The sequence below is a fragment of the Cygnus atratus genome, chromosome 1, assembly GCF_013377495.2.
Source record: "Cygnus atratus isolate AKBS03 ecotype Queensland, Australia chromosome 1, CAtr_DNAZoo_HiC_assembly, whole genome shotgun sequence".
NCBI lineage: Eukaryota > Metazoa > Chordata > Aves > Anseriformes > Anatidae > Cygnus > Cygnus atratus.
Genome location: NC_066362.1, coordinates 43228570 through 43249595, shown reverse-complemented (window position 1 = coordinate 43249595; position 21026 = coordinate 43228570). Strand labels below are relative to the sequence as shown.

Here is a 21026-nt window from a genome sequence, read left to right as displayed (position 1 = left end):
CAGACCAGCAAGACAGCAGAGAGGAACCTGACAGGGCTGGTGCAGTCTCCACCAGGAGAACCTGAGCTCCAGGACAACCCTGTGCTTCCCACCACAGAGCAGTGGCGTGACGTGGGGGTTAAGCATGAAGACAAGCCGTTTCTCAGCAGTAAGTCACCTCACCCTCCATACGCCCTGCCCATGGCTGATGACAGTGTCATCCCACCGACACGATGGAGGAAGTCCCCCACCTTGTAGGAAACCATTGCTGGGGCCAGCTCCATATCTATCACCTGTCTGAGGCAATGCAGCGTGATGAAAACATGAAGGCAAAAGCGGACATTTTCAGAAATAAACAAATACTGAATTTGACACGTACATCAGGCTCCCTCTTTGTCCAAAAGTAACCTGCGAGTGACCTCTCCCTCCTGTCCACGGAGAAAAGGAGGAGTCAGTTCTCAGCAGGGGACTCTGCTGCTACAGCCAAGCAGAAAGCAACGGGGTAACTCCACTGGGCAGCTTCTGAACACTTGCTGTACTTTGAAAGTGCACGAGTTATCTCTGGGTTGCCATGACTCTACAGGCAAATTGGTGCTAGTTTGCACACGGAGGTTAAATGGCTGCTCGTCCTCCAGGGAAATCAACACAGGAATTGCTGCTGCTTTGAAGTCACGGTTGCCCCAGCCTGCTCCCCTTTCATTGTATCATCTCTACCTTACAGATGAACGCAATCCCTGTACAGAGACCTGTCTTTCATCCCAAATGACTCCTTGTTTCCCAAATGTCTTCTCAATTTTGAGGATGATGAGGTATTTCATCCCCAAATTAGCCAACTGTAGCAGCCACCACCAGTTTTTGCACTCTTGTTTGCCTTTGGCTGAAAAATGGTCAGGAACAGCAAAGTGCCCTTTCTACCCCTATTACATCTACCACCCTCATATCTCCTATCAAAGGCTTCTGCCCAGCAAAAGGATACACGATGTCCTGATGTTTTGCACAGGTGCTCCTCTGTCCCGAAAGGTGCTCCAGCAAGGTCTGAATGGTCCCTGCCTCCACCGCCTCCATCTGACAATGACTGCTCTGAATCTGTGCAGTCAGAAGAAGGAATGATTTCCAGACCAACAGCAAACTATTGTCCTTGTTCTTTCATCCCTCCCTCCCTCCCAACAGAGCAATGAGACCTTCAAACTTCAAACTTTGATCAAGTGGCCCACGACAACACTGATGACACAGTTTAGGCAGCTGCTGGCATCGCTCACTTCCCCACTTCACTACTCATCCCTCAAGGCAGCAGGCCAAGCTAGCAGCTGCAGGATTCCTCATCATCTTACCATCACCTCCTCAAAGGAAGCTTATGGCTCCCCATCAAAGGCTGAAGCAATCCCTTAGGGAACTCCCTTCTCATATTTTCCTAAGCAGTCATTGCTTTCTTACCTGACGAAGGAAGAGGTGAAGTGCCCGAGACGTGGCCTCCGGCAGCTCTGGTAAGTTGGCTTTTGCTGCCTCCCGAAGAATCAGGCTAATTTCTTTTTGAGAAATAACATTGCTGCTCTGGTACCTCACAAACTTGAACAAAGGAAACGAGAGAGGCATTAGAGAGCAACCCATACACTCCAACAATGACGCATCACCTGGAAAGACCTCTTCCACGCAAAGGGATGTTGCAGCACCCTAACCACAGGCCTGATTTTTATACCACTTCTAACAGAACCAGCGCAAATATCCATGTTGGTGGTGCTCTAGCTAGACTTAGTTTAGGTCAAGAAGAAATCGAAATAATCCAGGTAACCTTTCAAAAGTGAAATAAGAATAACAAAGATTCACAGACCCATCATGTATACGGGGGTGGAGGGTTCACATTAATAACCCCTTCCTCTCATCTACTGCCATGAGGACTTTATCCTCAGTATTTCTGCTGGGTAGGATCACACTCCCTCTCTTGCTCACAGGCCCCACATACAGCAGGGTCACAGACTGGTAATTCCCTGACTTGAAAATTCAGGTCTGTAAGGCCGAAGACTGGAAGAGAAGCTGTGATGCCAAGCAGAACTTCGCTCTCCAACAAGCCACAGCATGCTCCCAGACCGGCAACAGCAGTTGCATGTTCTCTGTAGGCTTCCCCTCTCCTCCCCAGGGGCTCTAGGTGATCTAAATCAATGCTACAAAAACACCAAAAGAACAGGATGCGCTCAGTTAGAGCAGTCAGTTTCTGCACAGCGTGGAAGGGAAGTTCACTTGAAAGTACAATTATTATAGGACACAAATATAGTGACGGACAAAACCACAGTAGTATCTGAGATCGCGTATGTGCAGGAGGTAAGTTCCAGTAAACAACCCAGATGTACTGTACCAACATACGAGAACAAAACAGAGCACAGCCCACCCCTCCCCTGCTCACCAAAGTCACGAGTCTGAGAATTTCTGGCTGCAGAACGGATTTCTGGCCCCCATTGAGCAGTGTCAAGAGCAGGAATCGGTGCCAGGGCTGTGAAGCAACGTGTAGTGCTGCGAGAGAAGGAGAAGCCAAAGACTGCTCTAAAATCTGCCAAGCGACAGGCTGGGCCTGCAAAAGGAGTCTTCCAGTTCTGAACCCATGTTTTCTCTTCTAGACCCCAAGCTGTGAAACACCAAGGGGGCATTTTGCTCTGTTCTTACTTGCTTTTAAATCCGTCACTCTTTGGGCAAGAGTTTAGTCATGAGGACAAAAGCTTAATAGTTTTTTTAAACAGAAAATAGATTTTGTCCAACGTTGTGCTTGTGCAGGAAGAGAAACCTTCTCCTGGGGTGCATGTCATAAAATACCAAGGGGATATCTTTAGCCCAAGGTTTTAAAAATATACCCTCTGGTTTCAATATGAGGACAAGTTTCCTGACCACAGGTTTTATTTAGCTCCAGAATACTCTTTGGGGAATGAAGAAATCCCTATAACATGAGCTGCACAAAGTGAGCCTGGATCTGCATCAGAGAGCGTACTACAGGGACCAGCCAGGCTGATGGCAGCAGTGCAAACAATCAGCAGAGAAAATGTTCTTAATTAAAAGCGTGTAAGATAAGCAGAAGTAAGGCTCAAGGTTACTGGCTGTGACATGGTGAAATCTCTCACTAAAGTTAAGTTGTATTACCTTGTATTTACTGCTGTTTGAGAAGGCAAGATGGACAACTACAACAGGGCAGCAGATACAATTTGTTACAGCTTGGCCACCAGGTTTGAACCCTTTCAGAAAGGTCCCTTTTCCACTGGCAGCTGCATAACCTCCCTATTGCCGCTGCAACCATCTTTTCTCTGGTAAAGCAACACCAAAAAAGCATGTAAAGTGTTTGGGAAGGGGGAGGGTATCTTTTAGCTGGAGGAAATGAGAATGCACCAGTGCTGTGCACTGAGTGTGCTCTGCACATCTGCAAGAATCTCTGGACCAAGAGAGGATTTTAGTAAGCCTCAAACGAGGAAACTTCTACAGGCAGAGTCCAGGCCACAGCCTTTGCAATGTTCTCGCTTCTTTCAGCCAAACATACTAAAAACCCTCATTCCACTTGGGAGACTCTTGCTAGCACAGTTGTGAACTTCTGCACCACTGCAAGAATTTAGACAGCCAAAGTGAAGGGTTCAGCTGTTACTGAAACATTTTGTTACCATAATCCCAGGTCAGTGGAAGGTCCCCATAACGTGCCTTTTAACGGACTCCCTTCAGCTACTGGCTGTCATTCATCTGCAGTATTACATTTTTATTCAACAGCTTCCTCTCTCCCAACAATGTCCCTTTTGTCTGGTGTTCATTCACTCCGTTCCCTTCTCTCTGTGTTTACGTGACTGATTTGAACAGGTCAGGGTATAGAAAACTAATTTTCTGTTTTAAGATCAGAGACAACATCTCTATGTTGTAGGCTGACAATGAGCAGAAGGGTCTACACTTCCCCTGACTGTACGATGCTGTCACATTATGTTATACAGCTAGCATGGTATACATTCAGTCTGACACGGACTCCTGAAAGCAAGGTCTGCATTCGCCCCTGGAAATCTAGAATTTCCAGCTTCCATTTCCTAAGGCTGTTTACAACCCTCTTCTCCCTTCCTATCCCTAAGGGCCAAACTGTGGCCAACGTCTCTGTGTGGAAGACAAATCATATTCATATCTTTCCTCCCTCCCTTCCTACCCCCCCTATCTTTATGGTCCAAAGGTTTGCTAAATTGGGCTGGAAGTGAAAGACTATTCCTATATTACTTCATTCCCTAAATCTTTCACTTTTACCACATTAGGGTGTGGGGTGGTTGTGACCTTTTTTTCTTCTGGAAAACATCTTGGTGCTCAGAGACAAAGTGAAGGCTCACTCCTAAAGGGGAGCAAGGCACTGTGATTTCATCCCACAAAGCACGTAAGATTACCTTTGAGCATACAAATACTTTTCCTTATTGGGCATAAGCTCATTAAGCATCTGCTCCAGGGCATTATTGGATGGAGATCAAAGAGCCCAAAATCACTGCAGGAGGGAAACCCAGGAGAAGGAAGGGCAGGAAGACTTTACCAACATCCTGGTTCTTCACACACAGGTATTCCAGTAAGGTTTCCAGGCAGGCAACCACAGCTTGAGAAAGCAGCAAGTCTTTCTGGAATCCCAAGGATGGGGGGGGAACGAACGACAAAGAAGAAAATACAGTCAGCAGCTATTGCAAGAGGAAAATTCATGAAGTGGCAGGCTCTGAAGAACATGCAGCACAGGAAAATAACAGCTTTCATCTCCTTCACGGGATGCAATGTGCTGAAAATTAGCTGTCATGTCAAGGAGCCAGACAAAGGAACAAGTACTTATTCAGAGATGAAAAAAATTAAGTAACAGTCTCCAAAGAATAAAGGCAGGAGCGCAACATTGCCCGAGGGTATTAAATGTAAACCGATGTACTGTCCTCTGGAGCCCAACATCACTTGTGTGCACTTGTGTGAGCAAACGTAAACTAAGGTACTTTACCCCCAAAGCACCTCGCCAGCTCTGTACGAAAGGGGCTGGGCTTTGCTACATTTTTCCCACCTCACAGTCCCAATGACTGTGGGGTCCCTGCAGAGCAGGAGATAGGTAACAGAGACTGTCATCAGCACATAGAATTTCAGCTGTCTAGTTCAGCAGCAGGAAGCACCACATGGCTTGATTTACCTTCTTTCGCACTGCACCATGCTGCACAAACTGCAGCAAGAGCATTTTCCCTCCTCCTCGTTACAGGTCTGTACGGGGTGGAAAATGCAGGCAGAAGCGAAGAAAAGGCAGACCCATTTCCTTCCACAACACGGTGATTTCTCTTCAGGTTAGTTTATGGGTGCTGTCCCAAAGCTGGTGTTTTATATACCTGCAAGTAGACATGCACCAAAAGGTTCTGCAGGCTGATGAGAAGTGAGAAGACCTGCTGCATGGCAAGGGGGTGCAAGGCAGCATCCTCCAGCGATGATGGCTGTGGTTGTGTAGCGCCATGGGCTGTGTTCTGGATGACAATCACCAGCAGGGAGGAAGAGAAGTTCTGTCGCAGGACAGCTCTCAGGAACTGCATGATGCTCACTAGACAGGGAGCCGCTCATTAGTATCAGTGTTTTTCTCTCCCCTGCCCTGCGTGTTGGTGCCTGTGCAAACAAAATGCACTCCCAAAGCTTTCAGATTACCACCAGCACCTGCACCGTCCCATCCCATAGTCACCAGTTCTCCCTCGCTGCCTGTAACATGGTATTAGCAACTACTTCCACTCAAATCCCCACAGAAGGCACAAAATACCTAACAGCAGGATTGGCTTCTTCTTCCTGAAGATGATTGCATTCAGGACTTCTGTTAGGTCTAGAGTGAGTGTCTGGTGAACCTAGAGGAGAATGAAATACAAGAAAAAATGGTTTGACCAGGTAGAAAGCTCCCTTTCGTATTTTCAGTCCTTAGACATTACCCCATGATAACCATTGAAAAAAAGGGAACAGCAACAGGGTTTCAGAAGTCTGATCCAGAAAGGAAAGTCACATCATTGTGACATCCAAACTGCCTTTCTGAAGAGAGGAACGTTCAATGGGAACGCTAGGAGTACCTCCTGTAACAGGGTGGCACTGGTTACTTGTCTAAGTACTGGCAAGCCAAAGGCTTCAGTAGCCTTCCACCCATGAGCCGTGTTTAGCCAATGGCTTCTGCTAAAGCCACCAGCAGGAACACCAACAGTTACGACACAAGGCTGGGAAGGCCAGTCAAGCCCTCATTATTAACACCCACCTGAGCTGAATGTGAGTGATTCACGTTTTCCAGAGCCATTGTTGCCCTCTGTAAAACTGCAAGCTCAGGAACACAGCCTGGCATCACCCCACATTCACAATCACAAAGGCCAAAGGCTCCCTGCTAGGGCCTCCAGGATGCTTTGTGCAGCTTTAGCAATACTGAGCAGCAGAAAACAGCAGAAGTGACTCTTCCTCCTATCCTCTCTCCTTCCCTTCAGCAGAAGATTAGAAACACTGAAGCTTAGAAATGCTGAAGATTAGAAAGACTGAAGCATCCCTGAGCCACTTTCATTTGCCATCTGTATCTGCAGTTTCTTTCCACATCTCTGGTGCAAGAAGGATTCTGGATTGCACGCCATAGCACATCAAGACAGTAAGGTACTGATGAAGCCAAATAACAGGTTTATAAACCACTAAACGATTGCACTTCAAGAATCAATATGAGCTGAGAGAGTGGCTTCCAAAAGATGAAACTCGACATCAGCCACTTGAACCAAGTCCCTTTTGGGACTGGCACAATACTGACCACTCAGACACAGCCCTGATTTGAAAACTAAGAAGAAAAATTGTGCACAGCAGTTAACAGAGCAGGGGCAGGCAGGTTTTCCCATGCACTCACAGCTGACAGTCCATGCAAGTCCAATGCTGTAAGACTTAACCAGAGGCAGCACATCCATAAAATAACAGGTACAGATTTGTTCTGTTTTGGTCTTTTGGAAGAGGTTTTCCCTCAGCATTGGAAAACCAGTTTTTGCCTATCTGTGCAGATGCACACATGCGCTTGAAGTGGCTTTATCATCCACGAGTAGGTGCGCCAAAGAACATACTCTACTGGGCATAACTGCAGAAGCAGAGCTCAAAATGCATGACATGCTGTTTAACTCCATGTCAAGAGAGAGGAGACAGGCCTGGGTAGATACTCCAAAAGGCAATGTTTTCCCCTTGTGTTGGCATTAGGAAGTGCTCCATTCCCTCTAACCTGTCATTCTAACAGCAGCTGTCAGCTCCAGCTCAGCTCTGTCGTTGGACTGCAAAGCATCAAATACAATGACAGATTCCCACGTTCATATAAGCTTGCTAATATTAAACATTTATTTGCCAATAATAGGTTTGGATAGTGACTGTTCCACTACTGATTGTTTTAGTACCAAAAAAGCAGTTTACGACTTGGGAGCTGTGCATCCCACCCCCAGGTTTCCCTTAAGAAAAGCCATAAAATTTATTTTGCTCTGTCTGGAAGAGTAAAGCAATTTGGACCAGGAGAGTTGGGTATGCATTTTTCCCCTCATGATTTCTGCCCATCTATAACTCTGCAATGATTTGTGTCTCATCCTCCAGCAACATTCTAGCTTTCAGTCCTGCTGGAGAGGTGCAGTAAGGAATAACGTGCAGACACTAACAATAAAGCAGCCAAGACAAACAGATTCCAGGCCAAAGCAAACCACTTTCCCTGCTAATGAAGTATTTGATTTTTTTTTTTAAGGTTTAGCCCTTAAAAACCAGGCCCTGGATCTGAAAGCTAGAACGGATCTAACCTCAGCGTTGTAACGATGCTGATAAATTAAGAGGGAAGCAGCCAAGAGCCATCCGGAACACAGCAAGGCATCCTCAGGCGACAGGTAGGCAGGTTCAGAGGGAAAGGACCTCGTCCAGGTGCACTCCATCACCTTCTGGAGGAGCTCTAGCAAGGACACGTTGGAGAGCAGCACAGCCACTGCTGTGTAGGAGAGACATCATCAGAGAGGTTGGTGGGATGGCACAGGTTAAGCCAGCCTGACAAGCAGAAGAGAAGTGCAGAGCACACCCCTGCTGCAGTGAGGCAGCCTCACCTGCCACGGCTCATCAGCCTAAGGCTGTCCAGCTACACCCGTATTCATCTCCCACAGCATGAGCGACCGCTTGGCCAGCTAATAAAATGACCGGCCTTCAGCTGACGCAGCTAGGAGGTTGGTTATAGCTGTCTCTATTATTGTTTAATTTTTTGAACCATGGCAATACCAGGATATTTCAGCCAGGCACCGAAGCCCCACCGCTGTGTTTTCTGAATAAGAAAAATACGGTGGTTCTGTCTCCCAGCAGCCAATTCCTGAATTATCAGAAGGCAGCAAAACCAAAACAAAACCCTCGCTCTGAAAATAAATAAATAAATAAGCCCAAACACAAAGTGTTGTTTGTTAACTGTGATGCTAAAGTGGAAAAATCCACCTCACCTGCTGAGACAGTTAGTATACAATCTCTCATGCCCAAGCTACAGCCTCGCAGAGATTAACTCGGCAATCAATACAACCTTGCCTCACCTCTCTGTTGACTACAAGGTGTTGTCTGATGAAGGCTCCAGTACAGAAAATTCAGGGATGGCTGCAGGAGGTCGGTGTCTCTGGGCCTGCATTTCCCGCAGAGGTTACTGACTGGAAACAAAAGAACACGTGTAACACAGACACCAACACAGCGCAGCACCTCAGCACAAGAAAGGAGTCGGCCAGTGGGGAGGGAATTCATACAAGAGCAACACAGCCCAAAGCAAAATTAAACAGAGCAGGGTGCAGACAAAGCAGAGTGTCTGCTTTAGACCAAGACGGTGCAGTGAAGGATGATAATGGGGAGGGCAGAAAATAACAACAAAAGACAACAGAAAAGAGTATATTAAAAGGCATATACATTGGGCAGTAATGAATCCAAGAGCTACAGACTCTTAGATATGCTACCTGTTTCCACAGAACCAGTTTGACCCTAATACTGGGTCGACCATAAGCAGCCATGTGCCCATTTCACATGGTGACAGACACCTGACCAGGGGACGGCAGGGAGAGCTGTGCTCCTCCACGCTCACAGCCACTGCTCACACAAGTAATAAACGTGCCACGCTTCTTGTAAGCACCAGGCTTTTAGGAACAGTGTTTAGCAAGAGTCTGGGAGGGAAATCCAGGACTGCAGGGCTCAGCAGAACTGTCATAGGAGATCTTTTTGAAGAGCTTACACTCTGAATAAGCAATTCTCAAAAAACACCCATCAACGTGCCTCCCTACAACCCGTCCATCTACAATCTGTTTTCCAGACTGCATCAGAGAAGACTGCCTTCCCCTCACGACCATAGCCTGGGGGGGAAAGCAGGGAATGAAGGGGGTGCTGGGGCAGAGACAGAGTTGTGCTGGGGGAAAAAAAGAGCAGAAAGCAAGAGAAAAAGGAGCTTGTGACTTCTGGGAGCAACTAAGCTTGTGCTCTGAAGTCACAGAGGCTAAGAAGGGCTGGTATAAAGATGACACGCTTCTTCCACACCCCTAGTTCCCTTCGCTAATGAGTGTCTGAGAGACACTGCTTTTTTACAAGGGCAGCACAGACAGCCCTGCAACACGGAACATTTCAAATTGAAAGGGATAGTCCTTCAAAGTCTGCTGTACAAATCAATTTGGCAGAGCAGAAAGAGATGAGAGGAATGAGATGAGAGGACGGATCAGCTGAATACCCCTCTAGTATCTATTCTTCATTCATGGCCTGCCTTAATCTCCAATTGCCAAGTAAGAAGGGAGAAGTCATCAGCTGAGGATCAGCAGATGAGCAGGCCAGAGTATGTGCAGTAAACAAACATACCCCTCTCTTCTGTGTCTCTGGGGCCAGGTGGGCAAATCCTGCAGCTGGTTGGGACCGATGTAATTTGGATTCGTGCTGCAGGGAAAGTCTGGGTTCACTGGGCTGCTGGCCCCTGCCAGTTGGTTCACAGGACACCTCTGTGGGCTGAACCCCTCAGTACTGTGTTAGCAAGGGGTGATTCAGGAAGCACATCAGCAATACCATCATATGCCAAGCCAGTACCACTCACAGACTTTGACATCGTGTCATGGCCATGAGGACACTTTGGCCACCTTGTGGGGTTTTCAAACAACAAATGCACTGCAAAAGCAAGAGGCAGAAAAACTGTTTTATTGCCTAAACTGGTGGCCGGGGCTCTTTGCAACTCTCTGGCTATGAACTTATCTTAAAACAATGGTAGGTGTGATGCAAGGCACACCTTCTTTCAAAAGATGAAGAGCCAACCCCTAATCATCTTATGGAACTAACAACCAAAAGGTCAAATCCTCCTGGAAGAAGAGGGATGCACAGACTCACCTTGGTGAAGCAGCTTGAAGTCTGTGCTGTCCAGCTCCCTCATGCCCTTGCTCCGCAGCTGCACCAGGAATAGCAGGCTCAGCAAAATGGGCAGGTTCCTGTTAGCTAAGAAGGGTACTGGCAGGTTAGCTTGTCAGTGAACTCTAAACTGTTCTACCTTAAAGTGTGCCAAGAACTGCAGCTTAGGAACGAGGGTGAGTTAGGGGAGAAAGCATTCCCCCTTTCTACACAGACACACACCTATACCCTCCTAACCTCATTCTCATCTCTACAGCCCCTTTGGACCAGGCAGGTCTGTATGCAAGAAATCTCCCAGAGTTATTTGCCCCAGACCTCACAGAGAACTGCCCGTGTGCTAGGAAGAAAGTCTTGTCTCCAGGGTACACCTGGTGTTTGGCTCTCTGGATGACGCTGCCAGTAACCTCGCTAATGAGTTCAAGATGCGGTACGAAGAGGAGCTGTGAATATCAGATGCAACAGAAGGGCTCTAATCTTGCAAAAACCCCCTCTAGCCCAGCGTCCTGTCTCCATCACAAGAGGTTTGGAGGAAGAGGTCTGATTCCTGCAGCAGGATATGGACAATCTGCCTCCCCCCAGACGCTGGCACTCCTAGATTAGCAACAAAGGGACACCACAACTCCAGATGTGCACAATTCCAAACACGACAGATCTAGCAGATGCCAACATTGCCTTCTTTATCCATAATCTTGTCTATCTCATGCTCTATCACACTCCTGCCTTCAACGCCCCCTCTTCTCCAGCCTACCTGACTTTGCTGGAGGCAAAACCACTGTCCCTCTCATGCTTCCATCCCAGCTTCTGGACAGCCAAACTTCCAAACAGAGCAAGGCAGTTAGAAGTGTCAGCACCCCCCTCAAGAACTAGCAAAAGCTGTGGAGAACCCCTATCCCAAGGGAGCCAAGGACATCCTAGCACTGCTTCCCTCTTTCAATTCAGCCTCACAGGCCGCTTTGCACAGCACATTTTGCAACTGGGTAACAGTCCCCACTCTACAGCCAGGGTTAGGAAGGAGAACAGAGATTTCCCCCAGTCACAATCCTGCTATATGTTTGAGAGATTTAACAGAATTATGAAATCTGGTAATATCACAGATCCTGTGTGGGGATCTATGTCATGAATGATTCAAATGATCTCTGCTCCCAGCCTCTGTGCCCTCGGAGCCATCTGCACTCAGGCACACCCAGCTGTCCAGCACAGAGAGAGGCAAAAGGGATACTTTATCCCAGACTGCATAGCTTCAGACATCTACCCTGCTAGTTGATTGTATGAAAAGACCCAAGTCCAAGAGGGGAGTCACCTTGTAAGGAAGCTGAGCTACTCTCTACCAATAGCTGCTGCAGAATCTGCAGGAACCGGCTCCGGAGGAGGTCACAGACAAGGACATCCTCACTTCTTTCCAGGAAGGTCCTCAGAGTCACCAACACCTTCTGAGCTACCTCCACGGAGCTTGAGCAGACCAGGTCCTGGGAGGGAAGCAACACACACGTTACCATTCTGCCCTGATTAGGCAGAAGTCACTGCTATTTAATACCATTATGCTAATCTGGAGTCACGGGAAACATCCGAATAAAGCATTGTTCAGACTAAGTATGTCCTGATTAAATGGAGCACTGATAAAGCAGACGGACACTCTTCTGATAGGCATCTCTGAATAATACCCTGTTTAAAGAATGGCTATGTAACCCCCATCCAGCACACAGGGGAAAGATATGTTTACAGTCAAGGCTTTAGAAAAACAAGTACATAAAGCCAGGGCCCTGTTTCCAAGAATGCAGAGCCTCTGGCACTGCTGCTGTCCTTGTTGTTTTGAAAAATCAGGCTGCATATTAACATGCTTACCTAAAATCAAGCTTTGAGTCAGTCCTTAATTACTCATTTTCAGAAGTCTCAGGCTGGCAGCCTACTATCTGCAGTAGCAACATAACAGCTAAACTGTATGAAACGTACATAAACCAGACAAGCAATCACTCAGTCACTGAAAATGGAAGAGTCACGTACAGAGCATCCAGCCCACAAGCCTTCTTCTGGAATATAGAGCTCTGTCTGGAGTCTCTGAGGTAAATCCCACAGACAGGAGCCTAAATTTGGGCATACTTTGTTGCTAAGGTGTTTAACATTAAATTCACCTGCACAGCATGTATAGATGCAGTTCCATAAAGGCAAGGCATGAAATGGTCTGTAGCGCTGACATACTGTGATAGTCTCAACATAAATTACATCAGCGCTACCGTTCCTCTCTTCTCCCTGTAGTCCTGACTACTGCATTGCAAACGGCACAGAAGAATGAGGTAAACAGGAAAGAAAACTGTTCTGAGCAATGTTACCAAGCCCATCGCCTGCCCGGAGCCTTTTCCAGTTCCCTTCCCCTGTCACACAATAGTCATGCATCCAGACCAGGATGATGGAGAGGAAAGGGCTTTGGGACCTTCTACCTACGGAAAGCAGTTAAGGTAAGAACATGCTGTCTGTGCCAGAAAAAAAAAAAAAAGCAAACAAAAAAACACACCTCTCTAGCTCTGAGCCTAATTGCTGCCCACATTTGAGACCTCCAGGAATAAGGGACAGGGAGTCATCTGCACAATCTGCCCCACTGACATATATCTACTCCGTATGATATTCAAGAAGGTAATCTCATGTCAGTCAGCCTATCTCCACTCCCTGAGAGATCAGCTCAGATATGGAGCATGGAGAAGACAAGGGGGCCAATGTGTGATCGCTACCACATTCGTTCCCAGGTAAACATACACAGCACCAAACAGTGCTAACCAAGGGCCACAGCCTTCCCAGTCCTGCTATATGCATCACTGTGCTGACATTTTCCTTCCTACTCAGGAGCTCAAGGTCTCAGATGAAGCCACCAACCATCTGTTCCATCTAATCCAGGCATTTATTAAAAGCAGATAAGCAAATATATCATCCTTGGAAGGACATTAATTTTTGTTTCACTCTACCATGCAGAGGCTTTTCCATTTTACTAGTGGATTCTCAGGCTGAGGTTATTCACCTCATAAGTTTTGTTTATATCTGACAGTATATTTATTTCAGGATATTGTACTGGTTTATTAGGCCATCTAAATTCAGATTGATTATGCCCTTCCCCAGCTGAGAGGTAAACTGTCAAAGCCTGTGATTTATTACGACTCACTTTAAAGAGTAGGACAGAGCTAAATTAATTTATTTCTGCAAGAGTAGATGGCAGGACAGAAAAGGGGACAGTAGGAATGCTGTACCATTCAGAGAAGGAGTCACCATTTCCCTTTTGTGCAGTGATACAGGTTGTGATGTGTACATTTGCTTTAGGTTGTGGAGTGATAGTTCCAGAACTATTGCCAAAGGTAATAGGGTAGAGACATTTCCTGGGACACTTCTGAATTCATTTGCACTCTGTCAACGCATTGATCACCTTTACTACTGCTCTGGCAATGGCATCAAATGCTTGGATACTGTCACCTGCTCTGTAATATCGCCCTAACTCTTAAAGAACTGTCCTACACAAAGGCCCTCCTGGCAATCAGTTCCGTAACCCAGGATATGGAAACGTACTTCATGGCGTCTTAAATCAGAACAAACACCTGCCAGTCTGAAATGCCTTGCAGTGCCCACTCAGCATCAAACCTGGCTTCTTCACTGTTTGCTGACATGGGTTTCTGTTCTCAATGATACACAGAAACATATACAGAAACAACGAAGTTCCTACTGTAACAGGGTGCAGAAGAAACATCACAGCTGTTAGCTTTTCCCTTAAAGGTAAATATAATGTTCTTGTGTGGAAATACTAACAAGCATTTGCTTATCAGACTGGCTAAACAATCGTGGGACAAGTGGCCACCGATGGGGAGGGGTGACATGTGGAAGTGAGAGAAGATCTCTGAACAGCTCATCAGCACACGGATTCTCTCACGATTGTATAGATCATGAGATACACATATAGAGCTCGTTACGCCAGCTAAAGGCAAAACACTAGCCATGCTACTGCAAGGCCTCTTTTCCCCCTACACTCGTTAATTCTCCCTGTCCTAAGTTTTGTATTTTATCTTTTAAGAGCAATACAACGTGCTATTTGCAGTCCTAAAAACTCAGAGTACTGCAGATATCTGACAAGACTCTCCAGTTAAAAACGAAATAAAAAAAAGCAAACAGAAACTCATGCCCTTGAGACCTGCTCTCTTCCTGCTTCTTTTTGAAAGTTCTTTGTTCCTCGTATCCTTCTCATCTACTAGTAGTACACCATTGCTCCCAAATTAGCAAAGCAGCTTCTTGAAAGGCTACCACAGAAGGCTCTAGACTATCCATCCGTGTATCGGGACAGAGAAAGGAAAAAGCCCATGATTTTATTTCATGGAATACATCAGCAGCACCCTTCAGGTCCCTTCCTAGCCAGCTCCCAAAATTTCCCTTTCTATCACAGTAGATGGATAACCAAAAGAGCTAACACATATTCACAATCCCATTTTACATATCAGGCTTGTCTGCGAGTTGGAAGCCTGTGTACGCAGACATGGGCCTCAGAACAGCACTAAGTGCTTTAATAACCAAAAAGCCCTAAGTGCTCCCCCTATATTAAAGCCAGGATGACAGCCTGTCCTTGTGGAAGTCACGTACCAGTAAAATAAGCAAAATGCTGGAATTGCTCTTCAGAATGGGAAGTAAAGGGTTAGCACTGCTCAGCTGATCAGGCAGGCCAAAACCAGCCTCTTCAGTCTCAGTCTGACTGCAGTCTTCCCAGGAAAACCAGAGCTGTAGAACCTGGTGTCCAAATCTCCCCATAAGTTCAGGGTAGCGCAGGAAGAATTCAAGCAGGAGAGGACAGTGAACGTAGACCAAGCCCAGATCTGGGAGATTATCCAGGATCCTCCTTATGGTACACAAGGACCTCTGTTAAGCATGTGGGAGGGAAAGGGAGAGGGGGAGAGAGAACAAAATAACCACTAGGTAGTGAATATCCAAAAGCTGAAGTGATGAGAGTTTATTGTTAAAAACAGTCACACAGCCCTTTTAGTAGACAATCAAATATATCAGTAAAACATCATTTTGTGAAGCCCATTTGCATCACAAAGGCTAAGAAACTTGTAGGCTTTATACAGTGCTCAAAGCTGTGCAGCAGCAAAGAGCCATATGGGAACACTAGAAAGCCTACTGCAGAGGCTGTGGATGTGTTGAGAAGAGTCGAGCTATGAAATTTATAATATTCTGTATGTGAATGTACAGCCTATCCAACACATTTACACTTCCCACACAGACACGAGTTTATTCAATCAAATCACCATCCCCTAGCGGCTTTTCACAGTTAACTTTCCAGAGTGTATATGCATTGCACACTCTTCACTCATTCATCACTCACCACACATACCAAAATACTTTCTGCAGGAGGGTTGACAGGAGTAGGGGGGAACCTTAGTTTCAGTAACATGGGTCCAACAGGTAGGAATGAAATCTTTTACCGAGTCCAGGCCTTTGCCTTTGTCCTGACAAACAGCAAGGAGGTAAAGCACAGCTCTGAGTATGTATGGAGGGGGACAGTTTCCACGGTCCTGTGCTGATAGGAGGAAATTTCTTATGGCTAAAAACAGTTCTGCTTCTGGGACAAACCTGCATTCAAGGAGATTGGAGTGGAAACAATTAAATCAGACATGTTTTACCTACTGATACATGGTCTGTAATGGCCACATAAATACTTGCCTTGCATGCTTGTGGCTTACCTGTCCCCAAGGGTGTAGGCAAAGTATGAGAGGAGTATGAAGCAGTGTTGGTGGCTGCAAAGGGACTGATCCAAGGAGAAAGCCTCAGGGTTTTCAGCCAGCAGGAGAAGGCTTTCAGCAACTGTGTAGTTTAATTGAGGCAAACCCTTCTGCAGGAGCTCAGACATCTCTTGCTCTAAACATAAAACTAATATGAGCAGGCAGGCAATGATGGGGAACGTCTATGCATAAGTAGAGAGGAACAGGGGGGAAAGGGAGGGGGGATCGAAGCACCTGTCTGCCTTTAACTCAATTACATTAAACTAGTGAAGCTCCTGATGTAAGAAATATCAAAGGCAGCTTACTACCCCAGTCTGCGTACAGTACATGAAGCAGCAAGAGCACATCCATGATTTGGAATGAATAGAGGTGTGAGACCTGATCTAACAGAGCTGGCTTTGAGGATAAAAAGAGACTCCTGTTTGAGGTTCCCAGCTCTTTGCTGATGCTGCCACTACAGTGACCAACCACTGCTAGGGGAAAAAGTGGCTTTTGTGATGTGGAAACTTTCATCTTATTTATTCAGGACTTAACTAAAATAGAAAGTTGCAGTACAGACAGGAAAAATAGAGTATGCCAGAGGAAAAAAAAAAGGACCTTAATCCCCAGATAAGGGTGACTCTTGCAACTAATATAATTGTAATTAAGCCATGCACAGTTGTGCTAATAAATGTCACCATGTAATAAACAAAAGGCACATGAAACATTCATTCAAGTAGGGTCAAACTCTTCAAAAGGCATTCTCTTGACTGTTACCTCCTCAGTGGATCAGCTTTAAAAAAAGCTAGAAAAAGATCTCTAAATAGAGCTTATATGTGTTGCCCCCGTTTCCCTCCTCCTTTCTTTGCCCCCCTTTTTTTTCCTTTGCCTAAACAGAGGCTGGCAGGGCCTCAACCTAAATGAAGCAACGTGTCTCCTTCCCTGAACTTGCCTTCCTGAGCAGAAATTCTCTCCTTCTCTGTGGCAGAGTAAAGGCTCAGGCACAAGTTGCAGAGGAATCTGGAACAGGCCTGATTCAAGGCAGGATTACTGTGAAGAGCAGAAAGATACAGTGAAGAAGGCTAGAAACACCCTCTTCACACTTCCACTACCACACACTGCCTGCCAAAACTTCAGTTTACTGACTGGTCATATTCAAGCATCTGGCGTCATAGCAGGACTCCAGGAACCAACCCAGGCTTCCAGGAAAATCAAGAGCTCCCAAAGAACAGTCAGCTCACAAACGTGGCAGATGCAGTAGTGGTGACAACAGTGAGCAATTCCAGATGCCTTGGGATGATATGAATACAGTGGGGTATTCTCACAATCATCGTATCATGTATTCGCATGAAGTCCTGCAAGGGCAGGACCCCTAATTTTGCAGAGAATGCTGTACAAGGGTGGATCCTGATACCTAATTTCACTGGCAAACACTGGTAAGGAGTTTGCCAGTGTGAAAGATTTTGGCACAATGGTGTTTCCAGGGATGAACCATGAAGAATGTCAATAGAATGTCACCTAAAAGGGTGAGAACAGCTTTAATTCTAAGCACTTCTCTCTCCAATTATTTCATCCAGAATAGGACATAATCAAACATCTTCACGCTGTACCGTAGCATCCTTGATGCCACACACTACTGTATTTAGAGACCTAGGTCACTCCCCACACACCACTCACAGGCACAAACATCCCCACTTTAATTTCCACGGTGTTAAGCTGGATGAGGGTGCAGTGTATTTTGTTTACTTTTAATGAGATACAGTCATAGAGAAGAGGAGGTAAAACATCTCTGCAGAGCAGAAGGGAGACTCCCCCAGCGTTACTCAACCTAGAAATCATAATCTCTGCTACAGAAGACCCTTTGCAAGGCCTCCTGTTGAAGTCTTCCTCCTCCCTCCCACATCTTACACCTTATCACACCCCAGGGAAAAAAGGTAGTGGTGATATGTGCCTTGGAAGCCAGAGCTCAGATGGAACTGATGCTACTGTTACTCCTTTACAAAGCACCCACCAACTTCACTCTTCCAAAGTCAGACTGCTTCATCTCTGCACAGCTCACAATGGAGCACAGAATTCTCACAGAGCTGTGAAAATTCACCCTCCCCCTAGCTAACTGCTTCTCCCTTCTCACAGATCCAGCTTTTCCAAAGGCAGTGTTTACAATTTGCCATAAGATACAACCACTCTTGAGTCTCTTAACCTCCCTTCTTGCTTAAATCGGGTGCATTAGATAAGGCCTGATCTGCTTTGCCCTCCGGAAATTTTTGACTCACTCTCAATACACATAGCACAATACCTTTGTACAGAGCAAAATCTGGCCTTCAGCTCCAGCGTCAGTCGGATGAAGGAGGAGGATGCTAGCCAGAAAGCAAGGCAGAAATGTCAAAGGAGCACAGAATATTTATGATAAAGGAAAATAGTAGCCTGGCCCCATAATTATCTCCATGCAAACCTGGTGAACAAGGCAGGCCATATCAGTAAGAATACATGTGTTAGGCCGCCATCTCTCCCACAATAAACTATTCCAAGTTTGGTTTGGAGGAGAGTATCTGAGCTTTGTTTGTCTGCCCAGAAGGAAAAGGGAAGATTTGACAGCTCTACATGTTTAGAAGAGAGGAACTGAATTCTATGTGTCACCGCTGTGGTATGCAAAGAGCAAGGAATACAGAGTCCATAGGAGTTCTAATCAGCACAGAGAACATGATCCCACACTACCACCATACCCAGCTTTTTGGAGAACTTAATCCGCATGTTTGGCACCACCATAAAGAGGGTATTTAGTGCTGAGATGAAAACCTCCATCACTGCCGAGCTGACAGCCCTTTCCAGGTAGTTCTGTGGAAGGAAGGAAGGATCAGAGGCATGATATGCAATACACACTGAAAGCAGCAGCTTTCTTCCTGCCTCCCGCCCTCTCAAGAAGTTTCCTAAATCCAAACAGATAGAGTAATAGTTCTACCAAAATGCCTGGTAGCACTCTGAAAGCAACTAACGTTCCCCTCAGCCAATGTTATGAGCCACGCAGCTAGCACTGCAAGACATGACAGCAAACATGAAACATTTCCCTGGTTCCAGCTGGCAACCAGTCAAGCCCCATTACTGCCCACATTACCCTGGCCATAACTGTTCCTGCAGGTCCGATGGCCAATTCTGCAGCACGGCATACAACACAGGACATATACTTCAGTGCAGCTGACTTCAGCAACACTTAATGTAGAGTTTTATTGAGCAGTGGCGAACAGGCATTTAAGTTCTCCACAGAGTCCAGCACTAAAACATTTGGAATAGAACGACTCAGCTCACTCTTGCAGAAGGTCACTGGACAATTTTACCACAGTCCATTAATCTTTACCCAGATCCAATGAGCAAGAAGCAGCACTCTGTCTCCAGCTTTGCCAAACTGGACACGCACTGCACCTTCCCTTCAAGGCTGACAACAGCAATGCCACTGCAGCTGCCTACCAGCAGACTGGTTATACAACCAAAACATCTCCAAGCCCCCACAGCAACTGACCTGAACATACCTGGTTCCAGGTTCAACATACCTGAACCTGTGGCAAAGCACCAGTAAAATTTACTCAACATTTGCAACGGGGCTGCCATGGATTAGATAACATGGCAGGTGTGCTATGGGGATTGCACGGTCTGAGGAAAGACACTGCCATCTACATGGAAACTTTAAGAATTTCTCCACCCTCTGAGACTAAATACTCCCATTTTGCATGAACTATCTAATACCACATTTGGCTCTGAAGAAGTGGCAAATGTCACAGCTATTCTGGGTTTACTCTACATGCTCTCTTCCCCGCAAGACCTGCACCACCTACTGTTGGTGCTTGAGGGCACCTTTCATAAGGAATAGACCAAGTTTAAAGGAACAGATCAAGTCCAAAAGAAGCCTTACCATGACCATGGGGATGCAGAGATTGTCACAGATCCTCAGCAGGAACTCAGAGAAGTTGCTCAGCGTCTCCTTGCTCTCTGAGCCAGGGGCAGTGAAAGCGTTCTCCTGGGCCATGGGGTCACTCTGGTATTCCACTGCTAACCTACAAACACACAGCGGGTACCAGAGGAGAGAGGAATCCTCCTCACTTTGTAAAGGAAGCCAGGAGACACCACATTTCCACCACGAAGGACCCCACAGATACTTGATGGGCTGCAAACATAGGAACCTGGCTATAACACAGGTTACCTCTTGAGTGAAGCTATTAAAAGTCAGCAATGTTGCACAAGATGACCACACTTTGGGAAAGGAAGACTTAGATTCTCTGAACAGAATATCTGCTGTGGGAGGCCCTATTATCACAAGAGTAAAGTTTTTCAGCCAGGCCACAGTGCCCAGAGCACAATACAGCAAACCTCATGAAAATCAGACTGAGGGCCACTCAGCTCATCCAAAAAACATGACAACCTTCAGCACCATTCCAAGACACTGGGTCAGCACAGACAGAGACATCCTCTGACTGAATTCTCTCAGCCAAGACAAACATAAGTGATGCAAGGCAAAATAACCATGGTGACCAGACTCGCCTAACAGCAGATCTGGTTTCATACCCAAACTCATCTATCACCTTTTCCTGTGCAGCTGGGGGTTGAGAGAGAGCTCTCACACAGCAAAATGGGAAAAGTAGGTGACTATAAACCCACTTGCAGTAACAGGTTACAGACATGAGCAAATAACAAGGTCATCATCTGGGGCAGATATCTATCTGTTAAATGGTTAGCCCCTCCAGCAGTGAGACCACGTACCCCAGGGCACAGAAATACAGCTACACACATACCTTCCAACAGTTCTTGTATCACCACCAGTTTGGGCTAATTTCCAAGCAGTCCTTCACTGACCAAAATATGAAGCTGCTAGGTCTGAGTCAACTTTCTTAGCAGACACATACAGGTGTCACAAAATGTTCACTATTACTACATATCCCTCCCTCTGTTGTTTCACTGACAAGCGCCATGCATTGAACCCACCTG

General features: G+C 46.3%; 1 protein-coding gene across 1 annotated transcript in view; it reads right to left on the bottom strand.

Moving 5' to 3' along the window:
* MEI1 (meiotic double-stranded break formation protein 1) overlaps nucleotides 1-21026 on the bottom strand; it is a 35834-nt gene that overhangs the window by 452 nt on the left and 14356 nt on the right. Inside the window, 17 exon segments of the mRNA XM_050708307.1 lie at nucleotides 956-1065; nucleotides 1414-1545; nucleotides 2378-2484; nucleotides 4502-4583; nucleotides 5316-5521; nucleotides 5732-5813; nucleotides 7746-7927; nucleotides 8508-8618; nucleotides 10315-10419; nucleotides 11633-11798; nucleotides 14938-15210; nucleotides 15777-15924; nucleotides 16035-16209; nucleotides 17005-17102; nucleotides 18349-18409; nucleotides 18776-18887; nucleotides 19957-20098. Coding sequence (XP_050564264.1) covers nucleotides 956-1065; nucleotides 1414-1545; nucleotides 2378-2484; nucleotides 4502-4583; nucleotides 5316-5521; nucleotides 5732-5813; nucleotides 7746-7927; nucleotides 8508-8618; nucleotides 10315-10419; nucleotides 11633-11798; nucleotides 14938-15210; nucleotides 15777-15924; nucleotides 16035-16209; nucleotides 17005-17102; nucleotides 18349-18409; nucleotides 18776-18887; nucleotides 19957-20098 — 2292 coding nt within the window.